At 48.2% G+C, this 17,644-nt stretch overlaps 1 protein-coding gene across 2 annotated transcripts in view; it reads right to left on the reverse strand.

The window, feature by feature from the left end:
• Positions 1–10,051, reverse strand: part of MARCHF4 (membrane associated ring-CH-type finger 4) — a 101,677-nt gene extending 91,626 nt beyond the window's left edge. For both annotated transcript variants that reach the window (XM_086751030.1, XM_086751029.1), the window contains exon 1: positions 9,575–10,051. In XM_086751030.1, coding sequence (XP_086607156.1) covers positions 9,575–10,051 — 477 coding nt within the window. The remainder of the gene's footprint in view (positions 1–9,574) is intronic.
• Positions 10,052–17,644: the final 7,593 nt, after the last annotated feature.

The following is a 17,644-nucleotide window of genomic DNA, read 5'->3' on the forward strand; positions in this document are numbered from 1 at the left end:
AAGAGCTCAAGTCATTAATGACACGGAAGATTCAATGGAGTGAACGCATATTGTATCTGCAGGCCCACCTGGAAGGGGCTGCTACTGTGGAGGAAAGGACTGGGGAAGAAGGACACAATTCCATAGGGCCAAGTACAGACACCTAACTGTCGTAGTTCAGCCCCAACGGGGACCAGACTACGCAGTCTCTCTCTCACTCCCCCCACTCTCCGAGAGAATAGGAGGAGATTTGACAAACAAAAGAAAACCAGGAAAAAAAAAAAACCAAACACGCGGGTTGAGATTGAACAAAAAGTAAATTTAACAGTAATGACAGAAGAAAACAATAGAGTGATGGAACACAAATACAGTATAATAGCTCACAACAGATCTCTACGTCCAGTCTCTTCCAACTAGGAGGGCCTCCCTTCAGCACCCTCCTCACTTATATACTGAGCATGATGTCAGATGGGATGGAATAGCCCTTTGGCTAATTTGGGTAAATTAACCCCAGCTGTTAGCTAATTAGTTAACTATCCCAGCCATAGGGGCTACCAGCTTCAGTTCTCCACCCAGCTCAGGTAAATATTAACTCTATCCTGGCCAGAACCAGGACACTCACCAAGAGAGTAATGTCAACTGCACAGAGGCAGGATGGAGGAGGACTGGCCAGGGAGCAGTTCTGAAGGAGATGTAGCTCATGAGTTGAGTAACAACCAATAATCTTCTGCTGTTCCATAAATAATATATAAATAGGGCAAATACCACCCTGGAATGGATGGCATTTGTCATCTGTTAAACAGGATTCAAAACCTTTCTGCACTGCTCAGCACAGACAAGGACACAGCTGCAGAATTATTTCCAAGTTGAGACAGTGTATTTAAAGCAAAATACGGACCAACTGACGAGACACCAGAGGATAACATCAAGGATGATTAGATGTTTAGAAAACTTGTCATAACAGCAAAGGTGGAATTGGGATTATTTGGCCTAGAGGGAGGGTCATGGCTTCAGTTGTCATTTGACTGTCTGCAACTGTAGTAAAAAGTATGGTTGATAATCCTATTCTTCAACCATAATGGAAGTTCCCTACAAAGTTCTTCTAGAGAGGAGACAAAACTTTCTCAGGAATCTCTTCAAGATTGAACTACTCCATGCCTCGTGGAGTTTACACAGTTTCCCCCAAGCACAGCTTGGTTTCTCCAACAAACACAAGGCACCAGATGTAGGAAAGAATAAAACAACACGCAAAGCATTTTGGCTTATCATTCTCCCATTCTGTAGCGCTCCTTCCCTCACTCTCACCCAGGGAAGCAGGTTAAACACATGTGACTGTTGTGAGCAGTGCCACTCAGCGCAGCACCAGTGCTCAAGCTGCAAACAGAGGGTGAGAGGATAAGACGGCACATAGACCACAGGAGAACCTGTGCAGAGTAGAGCCTGCTGGGATGGGTGGGACTAAGGTCTGATGTGTCCACTGACTTTGGCTGAGAAGAAAAGAAGGAAGAGGAGGTCAGAAAAAAAAAAAAAAACAAACCACCAAAGAGTGTAAAACCATGACAGAAATGATGTGTGAGGATTCCAGGATCTGGGCCCCGTCACTGGAACCAGTCTGCCCACCAACATTTTGTCTTATCTCATCACTTTTTATAGAGGTGGATGGGGACAGCCTATTTATTATCTATGTAGGTTTCCAGGTCTTGTTGGTTTTTTCATCACCAGAGGAAAGTCATCACTCTCCACTGCCAACAATGTAATCTGTTCTACTGTAACCAGTGATAAATCAGAAAAGGATAAAAGGTCGGTTGTGAAAAGATGAGAGAAGCTAAGAAAGTCTTCAGCATCAAGCAATTCATTTTAGGCAAGCAAACCTGATTAACAAAGGAAAAGGAGAAAGATACAAAGTTAACAAGCTATTCTGTGAGTATTATTTGAGTCTGGTTTCCCATGGAAACCATATCATGTTGGGTTTTGTGTGGGTTTCTTTTTGTCTAATGTGATACACGTTCCTGCTAAAGCTTTTGCTCCAGCTGAAGCTCTGTCCTTCAGTGGGTGACCCTACAGTGTGTAGCACAGCTGAGCCAATGCTGTAATCTCTTCCACAACAGGACATTTTTAGGTTTCCTCCTCCATCCAGCTAGTTTTCATGAAACTTGCAGGAATTTAATGCCTTTCAGCTCTCCACTCTCTGCCAAATCTGGCTGAAATCAACCAATAGGTTTAGAGGAAGGCTGATGAGCACACTCCAACAGCTAACAGCATCACATGGCTTTATTCCTTTAGCAATCAGCTAATAAAAGGGATGGAGCAGCCACAGATATGGACACATAGCATCACAGATACTATCAATCATCCAGATTTTGGGCACAACCATATTTCTGACTTCTGGACTGGGACAACTTTGAACGGAAAACACCAGTGTGAGCAAGAGGCTGCCACAGAGGCAGCCCTCGCTGGGAATGAACTTTTGCTTGAAAGACAACCTGAATACAATTCAGTTTTGTACGAACAGAGCCCTTCCAGGAGCAAGTGTTGCCTTTGTGGAAATAACAGTGACTCTGTAGATGCAAACAATGGAGCTACATGCTTTTGCATTGCTTGTTCTGTCACTAACTGACATCAGCCACTGTTAATCATGGCCTGAAATGTATATTTAAGAAACAGTGACACAAACACAGACAAGTTCCTTCATGAAGCCTTTTATATAGAGAAAAGTGAAAGAAAAGAAAAACTGCTCCTCAGGCTAGCTAGTGGCACTGAAATAAATGGGTCAGGCATCAGAGTTTCAGCAGGCACAAGAGGTGAAAACCCCGTCTCCTGGAGCAATTAAAAGTCAATGGGATTAGTGGCCGTCACTATTATTTATAGAAACCCCACTGTGTGCACAACATTATTGAAATACAGGGGTCAAGTCCCTGCTACTGGATGCCTACCCTTTTGCTGCTGAAGTTAATGGGAGCTTTGCCAATGAACTCTGTGGCAACAGAGCCTAAATCTAAAATAGATGACATCACAGGCTCCATTCAGTCGATGGCTCAAGCAAAGCTTTTGCCAAAGCCAAATATGTTCTGCCTGCACAGTATAGATTTGATCCTGGGACAGAAAAAAACAGGAGAGTTAGCTATAGAGGTGTTAAGATTCAAAGATAAGAAGGCAGAGAGGTAGACTGAATGTCTTAGGGGCATCTTACCTTAGAATCATAGAATAGTTTGGGCTGGAAGAAACCTTGACGGAACCTTTAAAGGTCATCCAGTCCAACACTCTTGCAAGGAGCAGGAAGATCTTCAACCAAATCAGGTTGCTCAGAGCCCCATCCAACCAGGCCTTGAATGTTTCCAGGTATGGGGCATCCACCACCTCTCTGGGCAACCTGTTCCAGTGTTCTACAACCCTCAGTGTAAAAAATATCTCCCTTATATCAAGTCTGAATCTGCCTCCTTCTATTTTAAAACCATTACCCCTTGTCCTATCACAACAGGCCCTGCTAAAGAGTTTCTCCCCATCTTTCCTTGTAGGCCCCCTTTAGGCACTGGAAGACCACTACAAGGTCTCCTTGGAGCCTCCTCTTCTCCAGGCTGAACAGCTCCAACTCTCTTAGCCTGTCCTCACAGGAGAGGTGCTCCAGCCCTCTGATCATCTCCGTGGCCCTCCTCTGGACTCACTCTAACAGGTCCACATCCTTCTTACATTGTGGGCTCCAGAGCTGGACACAATACTCCAGGTGGGGTCTCACCAGAGCAGAATCACCTCCCTCAACCTGCTGGGTATGCTTCTTTTGATGCAGCCCAAGATGCGGTCGACTTCCTGCACTGCAAGTGTGCACTATCAGCTCATGTCCAGCGTTTCACCCACCAGTACCCCCCAAGTCTTTCTCAGCATGGCTACACTCAATCCCTTCATCCTCCAGTCTGTATTGATACCTGGGGTTGCCCCAACCTACGTGCAGGATCTTGCACTTGGCCTTGTTGAACCTCATGAGGTTCTCAAGGGCCCACCTCTCCAGCCTGTCAAGGTCCCTCTGGATGGCATCCCTCCCCTCCAGCATGCTGAACACACCACACAGCTTGGTGTCATCACTGAACTTTCTCAGGGTGCCCTCAATCCCACTGTCCGTGTCACTGACAAAGATGTTGTCATAGTTTAGCCCTACTCAGGACCAAAGGTCAGGATTTAAAAAAAAAAAAATTAAGAGAACAACAGAAGAAAACAAAACAGAGATGGAAAACAAACAAACAAAACTAGTAACAGAATACACTTAAGCAAGTGATTTACAGTAAAATAGCTCACAGTGGATCCTGATACCCAGCTCTCTCCCAAGTAGCAGGAACCTCCCATCAGCACCATCCCCACTTATATACAACGCATGACATCCCATGGTACAGAATGGCCCTTTGGCCAATTTGGATAAGCTATCCCAGCTGTTGGCTAATTAGTAAACTATCCCAGCTGTGTCCCTCAGCAATAGCTGCCACAAGCTCCAGCTCCTCTCCCAGCCCAGGTGAAAATTAACTCTATCCCAGCTGGAACCAGGACAGATGTATTCCCTTTCTTTCTATCAGATTGAAATCTAAAGGGCTGCATCTTGGTGTCTCTTAGTCTTCAGTTTTAGCAAGACTGGCTGCTTTCCAGTGAATGACTCTCCTTCTAACACCAAGTAAACAAATTCTGTGGGAACACACCTATGAAAAGGACATGGACGGGAAGCCTGCACCGTCATTATGTGATTCAATGTGTTTGAACACAGTGTTGTGATGGTCGAGCTGGTTTGGACAGACTCCCCCACAGGCCAACATCCCCCTCCCCGAGTTTCCCTAGCTTTGGACCTGCCTCTGATGCTGTTTGCACAGTTCTTTCTTCTACTCATTCATTATCACACTCACGCCCTGAATTCTGCCACAGGCTACCTCTTTTCCTCTTTGTCTCACTCCAGAAAAGAGGTACCTGATTGTCCTCGATCCTACAATGTTGTAAATCAGAAGTCAAGCAACCCAGAGACTTCTTCCACTCCTCTGTGCTGCTGAGAGACGAGTCTTTAGAGTGGCAATATTTCCTGGCTTAGTTCGTGCCTTCTCTGCAGACACAACCAGGCAGGAAGCTAAGGATGGCTTTTGCCTGTGCCTGTATTTTTAACAGGAACCGGGCTGAGATTCTCACCAGTTATTTCAAGCAACATATGCTACTGACCAGCCATTCGATGGTACTAGCCATTCACTGATCCTGCCTAGGGCCCCCAAGAACAGCACGTTAATCCAGAATGAGTAATTTAGGGTCAACTTAGCGCTAGAGAGGTCCTGAGCACGGCAGGTGCCTACATGCTGAAGACATCACATTGCATGTGCGTGAAATCCAGACAGGCACCTGGAGAGGTGGATCTCACGGGGCATGCTCAAGGGGCTGGTGAGCTGTGGGGCTAGGGACCAGCCCCAGGGCTCTGCTCCTCTTCAGCGTCACGCTGATCTCCAGATTGGCTTCAGATCTGAAGTACAAATTTTACTTTCAGAAGTAGTACCATTAATTGCAGTGACTCTAGATATCATTAATAAGCACATGGCTCTACAGCCCTTCATTAAGCTTAGTTAAGTTCTTTGTCCTGCTATCGTCCTGCAGCAAGGAGCTTCACAGCCTAATGACATATCACATGGAAATGCATGTCCTAATATCCATTGTAAGTTGTCTTCCCTTCCAATTTCCTTGAAGGTCTTCATGTTCTCATATTAATGAGTTGGTGTCCCTGAAGTCTGGAGGGGACTTTGGTGGGAAGAATAGTCTATTTTCAAACATTTCCAGCTAAGTCCAAGCTAGCAGCCTGCAGGCAAAAGAGTCCACATTCTGTTCTCTCTGATCCTCCTTAGCCAACCAATCCTATTTGCACTGACTTTTCAAATCTACAGCTTTACAGCATTTTCCCCCAGAACAGAGAAACAGCGAAATGCAGACAGAAACTGACAGGTAAGAGAAGATGTACACACACTCTGACAATCTAACAAGCAATCCTTGAGACACGCTGATTTCCAAATTATCCCAGTTTCATCTAAGAATGCTTTTCTTTTTATTTTCAGCACAGTCAGCACCAACTCTTGAGATCCTAAACTCCACAACGCTGCTAGCTCCCTGTGACATGGGCAAACAGTTTATCTGCTGATGTGAAGGGACTTTTCACCCATGTCTTTTCCCACTATTGTCCATGACTTGCTTTCAACTTGGATCCATACCAAGCACTGTGAAACATTTGTGAGAGCGGAGCTCTTCTTAGTTTCTTTCTCTTGCAGAACACTGTCAGAGATCCAGGAAAGCAGACAAAATTCTGCAAACACTGAGCATTAACCAAAACAGAAGAAAATACTCCAACATCTTTCTTTCTCACTTTCTCCCCAGAGCTTTGCCATGCAATCCAGATGGTGCTGTTCTAATCCACTCAGAATTAGCTGACACAGTGGTGCAGGACATTCAGTCAATGAAACCTTTGAAAATGCCGAGCAAGTCCCCGAGAGGCAATGCCATTACCAAGCGCACAGTTCAGCCCTTCAGCTTTCACGATGTTAAGCACCCATTTTCAACAAAAGCAGTTGCTTCTTTCACCTGCCAGACCTGAGCAGAACTTGCTCTTCATGCCCTCAAAACACGAGCCCAGATGCTGTGATCACCTGGCCATCAGATTGACTCTTTCTTGTCTGCATCACTGGTAGAGTTCTCTCGAGTACCATGCAAGGATCAGAACAGTTTTACAATAATGAGCTCTACTCCTTCCTACGGCCCTCAGCACATTTTTAAATGAAAGAATCAGTTTACCCATAAGAGCCACAAACAAACATGAAGAGCTTAAGATATAAGCAATTCAGTAGCCTGAAATACCATGCGTGTTGGGCAATCCTAAATTTAAAGTGAAAATCCCTACTGATTTTGTTTTGCATTAGATATTAAATAAAACCTACTTGCAAAGCCAGATTAGCAAGAAACCTTTTTGGCTGCTGTATTTTTTTAAAAATCAGAACAGGATTAAAACATCTTTTGGAGACTCACTGTCATTTTATCTGGGTAAATAAGCTTAGAGCGTCTAACAGTCAATTTATAACGAAGGCTTTTGTTCTTGGTACTGTGATGCAGCCCAGCGAATTTGCCCACAGCTGCAGCAGTTACAGATGGTTTTGACAGGTAAATAAAACACTGTTTATATCTGTCATTGTTATTAATCTGCACAGTAAAGGACTAGCAATTATATTTTGTTTCCAAGTGGATAAATTTTCATTATGATCTTGGCAGGGGTGGTACAGAATAATGTGCATCTATGACTTTTACAGTTGTGAGGGTCCAAAACATGAAGGGTCCTTGCTCAGCTGTTGAGCTAGAAAACAAATGGGAAATAAAGGCTAAACTGGTAATAACCACCATAATAAAAAAAAAAAGAGCATGGAATCTGATATTTAGCCCTGGTTTTAGTTTTATTGGCATAATGGCCAAATAAACCAAACTCCAGGTCTTCACATCAGCTGCACTGATTCAGCTCTCAGTTATTCTGAACCGTACATCCAGGCAGCTGTGTCAGGATCTGGCCAGGCTTTTAAACCCCACGATTTGGGCCTCCAGAACGACTTGTGCTTCCCAGCTGCTGCAGGGCAAAGGGTTTCAGACACTCCTCAAGCCATGCTGGTGGAGAAAAAATTATTTGTGGAATAAGGTACTGCTCAAGGATGAGTGGCAGGATCCTACTGTAAGTGTCTTATTATACTGGGCAGAAACTGTGAGAGGCAAAGAAGAGAAATCCTGGTGAAACCTCATTAGATGCCAGTCACGTCTGCTCAGCTTCTCACTCAGGTAGGCTGGCAGATGGTCAGCAAATAGTCTCACTTTTACAATGCAACCTACACAGGTTTTTAGTGTGAAAATTAGCATCCAATTATTTTCGAGTATCAATGTTCTCCGAGGAAGCGAGTTACCTCTATTTTAATTCTGCTTAGGCTCTATTTGCTCAGACACGTAAGCCAATCTTGCAGGCGCTACGTCTTGTGTACACAGGCAGAATGGCAAGCCAAGGGAAGAGTACTAGAAATGTGGAATAATGCAAATTCCCAGGCAGGGAGTTGCATGGCTTCCAACTTTTAGAAGAGATGGGAAGGAGACAGTCAAGTAAGGAAGGCATACAGCAGCTCCAAAAAAGAACGATTTCTCCCACCCCCATCTAAAAGCCTATGGTGAAAATTGCGTCTCATAGCTATCAGTCAGCTGCACAAACCATTAGAGAAGGCTACAGCCCATTAAGCACCAAGCTCAGATCCATGGGACCCTTGGTATGACACATGCAGCAGGGCTGTAGGTATTCAGATGGGTTGGTGGCAGGCTCAGCTTCTCCCAGAGAAGAACAGGACTCTATTCCCCACCTGCCCGTCCCCATCACCACCATCCTCGGACAGACACAACAGCAGGCACAATCACTGCACTACAGACGTGGGCAGCCTTGGGACAGCTAGGACATGTGCCAGAGAGCAGCTGCTCTCAGACAAGCGCTGGCTTTCCTTAGAAGAGCACACAGGTCCATGAAGGGGAAAGAAGACACGGGACAAAACCTGTTTTGCTCAGAATGTCAATATATCACCATTGTCAATGTAGGATCTGTGCCTAAAATGGAAATGAGTCTCAGCCAAATCAAACCTTGCAACACGTTCTCGTGCAAGGGTCCCTTATTATCACAGGTAACGGGACCATCCCAGGGAATAAAGGTTATCTGCCTATCTGGGCTTGACCCCACTAGCGGAGGTCCGCAGCCTTCCTTGCCGCCTGGAGCAGTGCCACGTTAAGTACAAAGGTTGCTGTACATATTACTGTAAGGAAGTCGCCAGCCTGAAAATACGTGAACTGTTTTAAATTGCCATTAAATAGGGAGAGTAACGCCCCAGGGTGGCACCTCATGTGCTAGTGAGGTTGTATTTGCTTCATTCTCCTGTGTGGTGGAGGGAAACTTCACCAGCCCAGCCTCATCAGTTGGTACCAAGGAGCATCTCAGGGTTGCAGCTTCGGCAAGCACAATTGTAACCAGCGGTTTTCCTCCTCCAGCCAGTGCAACTGGGAGCGTGGAGGCAATGGCAAACCTGCAGAGTTCCTACTAGCCTTCCCCTGGGAACGGCTGATGAGGTGGGGCTGCCTCCGCCACGTGCCTATACAGACTGAAGCTGTATTTTTAACAGCAATCTGCACATTAAACGTGTCCTTTGCATCACTTTTGGGATCATCGCAGCCGGGTACCCGCGAGGCAACCCAAAGGCCCCCCACGCCGAGATGCGCTCTGCTCCACGAAGGGGTGGGTGAGTCCCTGCCACCCCACAGCTGCATGGCTCTGAGGCTGGGTGTGGGGCTGCAGCGAGGGACGGAGCAGGCCCCGGGCCCCCCATCTCCCCGGCGAGGTGCAAAATCCTGCAGCCCAGGGGCTGGGCAGAGGGCAGAGCCTCTCTGGGTTTGGGGTCCCGCTCTCGGCAGCCCCGTAGGCAGCAGGCCCTAGTTACCGCGGGCTGGAGCATCGCAGCCGTCGGGCCAGCCGGGCTCCCCAGGGCCCGTCGCTGTGTGTCCCCCACCACCCCAGCCCCGGCGCCCACCGCGGGCTCACCTGCTCGGGGCCCTGGAAGCAGATCCTGCAGAGCGGGGTGCGGATGCCGCTGTCGACGCTGCTGCCCAGCGAGTAGCGGTCCTCGGCCTTGCCCTTGCCGAAGTCATCCGAGGAGGTGCTGCTGGGCAGGGAGGCGGGCGGCTCCCCGGCGGGGCTGCCCCACTCCTCGGCGGCCGGGCTGCCCGCTCCGCCGCCCCCCGCCCGCCAGCCGAGCCCTCGCCCCCCGGGCGGCGCGGCCCCCGCCGGGCCTCCCGCCGCCGCCGCCGCCGCCGCCTCTGCGCCGCCGAGCATGGGGAGCGGCGGCGGCGGGGAGGGCGGCGGCGGGGCGGGGGGTCTCCGCAGCAGGAAGACCTTCAGGTCATTGAAGAGCATGCGGCAGCGGCACTTGAGGAGGCCTTGGTTTCGCAACATCTGTCTCGGACGGAGGAGCCCGCAGCAGCAGTAGCAGAAAATGACCGCGCCGGGTGGTATTAACATGTGCCTTTCCTTGGCAGGCGGGGACGGGCCGGGAAAGAAAAAAAAGGGCAGGAGCCGGGGGCCCGGCGGCCGGGGGCGGAGGGGGGGCTCCGCTGCGGACTCAGTGCCTGGGGAGGGGGCTGCGCTGGCCGGCGGGGAAAGGGCAAAAAGCAGGGTCGGAGGGCGAGGGGGTGGTGGGGAGGAATCCCCGGCAGCCCGCTGGAACCTGCTGAGGGTGACAGGTAAAAAAAAAAAAACACAAACCACCCAAAACACACTAAAAAAAACCCCGACTCTGTTCTCCTGGGGGAGTCTTACCCCCCCACACCCCCAACAAGTTTGTTTAGAAACCAGCGGGAGGAGGAAATAAATCTCCCACGCCCGAGGATCCGGAGCTCGGGAGAAAGCCCACGATCGGCGCTCGCAACTCCTAAGCCTGTAAAAAAGAAAGGTCCACGTCTCCAGTGGATGTGGGGAGGAGGGAAAAGATGGTTCTCTCGACAGTATTTGGCATCTCAAGTAATTTTCCTTTTTCTTCTATTTTTTAGTAATTTTTTCTTCGATTAAAAAATAAAACTCGATCACATGAGACCCGGTGTGCACCCAGACAAAATAGCAGCCGGTCAGGCTATCAAAATGCAAAATTGGTAGCTGTTGTTATTATCAAAATTGCCTCTTTGACAAAAAAAAGACCTTCACATCGTTTATGGGAAAACACCCTAGGTTTCCAACACTGTACTCCCAGGTGGCTTCAGGTTTTACCATTGCCTTTAAAAGATTTCATTGCAAATATTAAAAGTCCTGAAAGAAATAATTAGCATCCAATGAGCTTAATCCCAGATGTACTGAGATAAATATATTTTTATATATAATATATATCTAATATATCAGATATATTTTTATATATATTTGTATATTCTGACCTTCTCTATTCCAGCAGCTGTCTGGACCACACCAAAAAAAAATCAGAGCGAAAATTGGTGAGGGAAGGCGGCTGTATTATTCCCTAAGCTGTTACCATCCTGGACCAAAAGAAAAAAAAAGAAAAAAAAAATAAGCCGTCGAAATCGGATCTATTCTTCGCATGTAATTGACCGGGGAAACGTGGATCTTACATGGTCACGTTTCTTTTCCTCCTTTCACAAAACAGGAACGTCATCAAACGCATTGGCAGCTTGTACAGACCATTGTGGATGGCGAGGCGGCCAGGGCTCTAGCAGCAATTGCAGGGACCTCCTTTTGATGCATTGGACGAGGCTCCTTCTTTCTCTCCGCCACCGTCCCCACCTTCATTTTCCTCCCCTTCTGTCGTCCTCCTCCTTCTCTGACTGTTGTTCTCTCTCACAGGCATTGACATTCAACCATCGCAAGTCTGTCGCACTCTCGCTGTCAGAGGGGGGGGGGGGGAATCGGAGCAGATAATTCTCTTCTTCCTCCTAAAAGGCTCGGATGGAGCACAATGCGCCAGACACACGGGGCAGCATGGCTTATTTTTCGTGTGGCTCCTACCGCTTTGGCAGCACCGAGCTGGCGGTGTGTGCGTGCCCGCCTTTCTCCCTCAGCAGCAGCCGCCTCTCCGCTCTGCCATCCGGCTCGCCGCGATGATGCTGCTGTCGCTGTCTCCCTTGGATGCGATGGGGAAGGCAGATTGTTTGCAGTGCAAGCGGGGATTTGCAGGGAGGGAGGGGTGTAACGTGGCCGCGCTCTCCTCCCTCCCCCAGCTTAAAAAAAAAAAAAAAAAAAAAAAAAGAAGAAGAAGAAAAAAATAAAAAAAGAAGCAAAAAGGAGGGAGAGGGGGATGGAGAATCAAAGGGAGAAGTGGGGCCCTCCCCACGCTTTGATGCCCCGGGCTGGCTGCCGGCCGCCTGCAAGAGCCCACGCCGGGGAGGAAGGGAGGAGGGGCGCGGGAAGGGGCTGGGCGGCCGCTGCGGCTTCAGCACCAGGAGCCGCGGACAGCTCCCGCCGGGCGCGGGCGGGGCGCGGCGCCTCCGCGCGCCTCCGCGCCGCTCCGCGCGCCCCCGCCGCCGGGCGGGCCCGGGGCTCCCCGCGGCCGCGCCCCGCCCAGCGCCGGCTCCGCGGGAGGCGGCCCCGCCGGCAATGAGGGACCGGAAGGCAGCGAGGCCTCCGGGCCCCGGCGGGGTTGCACGCCGGTCCTCGCCTCCCACCGGGCGTCGCGGCGACGGGTGCAGCCGGGAAACTTGGAGAGGCAGGCGGCAGAGATCGAGCGCTCGGCGATTTCTCGGTGCCTGCCGTACAGGTCCCCCGCAGGAAGCCGAAATCCCACTAACAAACTTTTCCCGAGCAGATTAATTAGTTGCAGAGGATTTCATGGTTTAATAGCTATGATAATCAATATTTTTTCATTTCACTCCAGCAGTGCTAGCCCGACGATAGATGTGTTTTGTTCCAGTAGCGTGTATTTCAGCAGGGACGGGTTCCTGTAGCCCAAGGAAGGGTAAATGTGACTGAACACTGTCGCTTAATTAGAGGTTCACTAGAAGTAACCAATGGCAGCCAAAGCTGGTACTTTTTACTCTCTTCAGCCTATTGTAAGTAGCAGCTGCTGGTGTCTTAGCTTTTCTCTGCAGGCATCAGCAGAGGTGGCTTTCTCCACATTGTCCTGCTATGTGTGTCCACATAGCCCCATCCAGCCTCCGAATACAAGGGAAAAATGAGCTCTCCACTGGGACTTTGTCTGTGCCATCCCAGCTGGAACAGCTGAAAAAGGTGCTGGGTTTGATGTGGACCAAATGTGGTAATTATACAGATAATGTGAAGGCTTCTGGTCTACGCAATCTGGCTAATGTCAGTGCCATGTCTCAGCTCAGGGACCAGTGAATGCCTGCCAGATGGGACGCACCTTTCGGTGACGCAGAGCTGGGCCTGGGTCCGACATCACGTCAAGACCATTGAAATCTCAGGCTCCTTAATTTGGTTTCTCCATAGGGTTTCCTCAAACTCCTGCTTCCATAGGATATGGTGCGTGCCAAGGCCCAGGCTGGGGTCTCTATCTGGTCTGTGCACAGGGTCTTCACTGGCGGTGACCCAGGAGTTACAGCTGATACCACAACATAATGTCACTCCAAAGTTGTGCTGGGCCCTAGACAACGATTTGAAATTGTCTCCCTTAGAATAAGACGTGACATGCATAAACTGCTGTGCCACGATCAGCAGAGGAATCTGTGTTGGTACCTAATTAAAAAGGGAGCAAAACTGATTATTTGCTACAGGAAAATGAAGCCAGCACATGCAATTAATTTCCAGCAAATAAATTACACATCGGGATGCTCTAAAGCTAAAACATTCATCACTGCAGCCTGCCATTTCTCCGAAAAGCTGGGCAGATTTGCCAGTGGGGCTCCCTACAACATATTTCAGGCTTCTCAGAATTTCACATGTGTCTAATGGGGTCATTAGAGAAATAATAATGGAAAGAGCATTTTAGGGACTTCCTGAGCATGAGATAGGCTGGCTAGAGGCTGGGTCTGTGCCTATCCTCCAGGACAGCTTTCCACCCCACCTGCTTTTTATTGCCCTCATCTTATTGTCCTGATGTCACCAACATTTTCAGAATGGTTCAATCAATAACAGAATTGGAGAAAAATATATTGTTGTCATCCTTTGCTTATGTAAAGCATCCTTCATCCTTCCCTCCTGCTCATGCCTGGTTTTACAGAAAGGATATGCTCAGGGTAGAGGAGATCTTTGTATTATACTCTGGGTTTTAATGTATGGGCTGTGTGCCCAGAGAGTTGAATGGCTGATAAATGTGACAAAATAAATAAACCAAATAATAAATCGGAGGTGCTGCATATGCTTCCCAGAGGTGAGCGGGTGCTATTATTGCTCTTTCGGTAAATGGGACAGTGGCCAATGTTTTCACACTCGGATGCTGCATTCAGGTCCCTTGGTATGGATCAAGGTGCCTTGCTTAAAATGCTCGCACTGGAAAGAGCTGGTCCAAGACACTTTGGTGGGATCCCAGCAAGAGCAGGGGGCTGTCAGGAGGACAATGCAGCTTTCCCAACTTTGCTCTACAGGAAGCAGCATGCAGCAAATGATGGGCAACACCTTCTACTTTTGCAGAAGGGCCTGTCTCCGGGAGCATTCATGCTGCGTCTCTTGAGCCCACTAATAGTCATGAGGTTAACTTAGAGAGGAAACATATGGGAGGCATCAGCTCTGGTACACACTGCCCCTGCCCTCCTCAGGTACAGAAAGAGGAAGAAAAAAACATGGATCTGTCAGCTGAGAGTGGAGAACTGGTTCCTCTTGATTGTTTACATCTGAGCTAGTGACTGGGAAATCAGAAGGGGAGATGTCCGGGCATCTCCGCGCAGACCTGCATGCCTGTTTGTTACAGATTCTGCATCAGGATGGGTTCGTCAGGCTGCACATTGGTCTCACGGCAGATATTCTAACTCCGGTCTTCTAGATCCGAGTGTGAGCCCATTTGCCCTTAGCTACCACCTCAACAAGGAGAAAAAAAGTATTGTTGTTTCTGTGCCTTCTCTTCACCCCTTGGCACAAGCCATCGCTCAGTGCAGAGGGGGTGGAGGAAGGAAGAAAGAGGGTGGCTAGAGCTGCAGCAATACTTAATCTGCCTATGTGGTGGCCTGATATAAAATCATATCAGAAATTTGTTTCTTTAAAAAACGTTGTTAGGGCAGAGATTTTTAAAATGGCAGAGACAGCAAGAAGGCAAATGCAAGTGGACTGCAGCCAAACAGCTTGAACACAGCATACCGGTTATTGTGCATGGGTATGTGAGAGACAGACAATATAAATGCTGATGTGGACAGGCAGGATCCAAGAGCCAGAAAGCTGCCAGAGAAAGATCCCTTTGTGTTTTCCATCTCTCAGGAAGTAAACAGTTACCTAAACCCATTTTCATGCCCACCTACTCGGTCAATAGCTGCACTGCGCCTCCTGCTCCACTTACAGCTCCTTAATGGTGCAGAGGAGCTTTGATTGCCATGGTGTGGGCCTCATCCCTCTTGCAAACCATTACTTAAATCCAATCCATTGAAGGTTCCTACTGCGCTCTCGGTGATGGGGAGCTGCTCATCAGCTGAGTACCCTCTGATTGCTTGTCACAGCCAGACTTCCTGTTTCTTTTTCCCAGATGGAGATATTAAATAAATCTCAAGTGATGCAATTACCATAACTTAGTTGACGAAGCTTGTGGGCAGACACAGCCGGGGGCTGGAGGGAGCTGTGTCACATTTTCTTTGGTCTTTCTTTCTTTCTGGGCAGTTGCAAATGCACCACTGCAAAGGATGCTGCTGCTGGGAAGCTGGGCTCGATAGATGGGGGTTACGCGTCCTCTGAGCTTCCAGAAATAATCCACATATTGATTGGAATGATCTTCTCAAAGGAGATCAGAATGAATTTCTCAACTGCTATGCCTTCATATCTCTGCTGCCTTAGGCTGCAGCAAAAAGCATGGCACTCTGCACGCAGGGAGTCCCCGTGCTATTGCTTTCTCCCCAAGCAGGGGCTGAACTTCCACTTGCTCTCTTCCTGCAAGGATCATGGTCTGCCTCTGAGCTGATGCAGAGCAAATTTTTCTGCTTCCATGGCAGCTTGCTCTCTGCTAAGGGAAGAGAAGGAATTGTTCCTTCTTTGAAAAATCAGGCATGTCCCACAACAGGAGCTCAAGCAAAGACGTAAGACTGCACACCTTCTTCCTCGGGTTTAGGGAGAAATTCAGGTCTTTGTTTTATTGAGCTTTCTCTACAAGCAGTCTTGAGGCCAGTCAATGTGCAGGAGTATGTGAGAGAGATGATACGAATGCTGACAAGGACAGCCCCCACCTTCCCTCCTTTAGGATCTGGATTTCAAATTCAAACCTACAAAGCCACAGCACTTCTCTTCAGGACTAGGCAACCCCAAACACAGAGCTTTCCTGGTAACAAGTCCTACACTAACTCCTACAAAAGGAATTCCTTGTCCCCTTGGGTGAGTAGTCAGAGCTGTGACTTGAATAGAGCAGCTGCAATAGATGGTGCATTTCAGGATATCTTCAGAAGGCATTTAGCCAAATGCTGAGTAGTTTTAACTATCCAGGAACACAGTAATTGTCATGAAATCCCAAACCTAAAAGGACCTGGAATTTAGGCATTAAAAAAAAAAAAAGAGAGAAAGTATATAATCACAGGTCCCTTGGATATTTCCACTACTCTCCTGAGTCAAGTCAAATTTGTTTCAAGTCTCTAATTGCATTCTCAGATGTATGTTATTTTAGCGACATGCAACAGTCCTGGAACTAGCTCTCACATGTCTGACATGGGATTTAGAGAGAAAACAATGTTGTTAAACAAGCTCATTAAGGGCTGATTCTGAGAGATACATGGTGCTCTTCAAATCATGGTGAAATGAGAGAAACTAGCATGTCAGCAGGCATTTGCTTAGCTACCAGGACTCATGACCAGACACAGTGACACTGAGGATATTCCCCTCAGGACCATCATGATTACACTGTGGCACAACACTGCCATACTCAGCTTAAGAAAACAGGAGCAACTTTGTATGGGAAGACTGAATGTCTGTCCTCAGGAGGACCCATTTGTGGCACAAAGAGGTCGTGTGTGGTGACACTGTGCCAGGATGTCCAGGAGATGAATCCTGTGAATCCTGTGCTGAGCTGAGATCCCTGTTGAGCTCCAACTCTGCTCCAGTACAATCAACAGCTTGAACATTTGAGACTGTTTCCTCAAATTCTTACAAATCCGTATCTTAGGATTTAACATCTTAGGCTGCCCAGATAACTTCTGCAGCTACACCAGCTTGTTTCTGGATCGGCAGGCAAATATACACATGGTGAATAAATACAATGCAGGCAGTGAAGTCACTTACGAGCCAGATAATCTTCTTAGTTTCATCAGTAGCAGCTGGGTTTCCATGTTGGCAGATGCCAAGGTCCAGACATGAGGAGAAGACTATTTTAGGTGTCTCCTAAGTGACCCTCATTGCATATAGTGGGTCTTGAGAAGGGAGGGGACACAGGAAGTCAAAGAAAGGCACACAGTGAAGAACATTGTAAGAGGACATCCTAGTTTCTCCCTGTGCTGAAGAAGCACCCACCACATGCACCAGCTCCACATCATTTTCACAACAAGAGCAGTCAGTAGGTTTCCAGATCTGCCTGGAAATGTCAGGTGCAAAACACTGGGAGAACCCACAGCCCGTTAAGATACTGTGTTGCCTCTCTCCTTTGCCCTGAATATGCTCCAATGTACATCAGACATACAGGAAAGCTCCCAACTGCCGCTAATAAGTGCGCAAAGATTTCACTGGCAGGTATCACTCTCCATGGTGACTTCTTCTCACATCTTTGCACAAAGGACAGGCACAGTGTCTGTCGATGAAAGAACTGAGGGCTCCATCAGGAACAGATAAGACAGAGATAAGAGGATAAGCGTGGATTTAAAGGCAGGACTGTTAGAGATGGAGTGCTGCCGGTGATGGAAGCAGAGAGAAATGGAAAAGCAGTGAGTGGGGAAAGTCAGTGGATTTACACCAGTGGAGACGGCAGTTGTTTTCTCAGCCTTGCACTTCTAAGGAGGGTCCCCCAACAGTATATCAGTATGGAAACCTTGTCCTGAAAGGGGA

Source organism: Chlamydotis macqueenii, chromosome 6 (genome assembly GCF_036417535.1).
Source record: "Chlamydotis macqueenii isolate bChlMac1 chromosome 6, bChlMac1.mat, whole genome shotgun sequence".
NCBI classification, from domain to species: Eukaryota; Metazoa; Chordata; class Aves; order Otidiformes; family Otididae; genus Chlamydotis; species Chlamydotis macqueenii.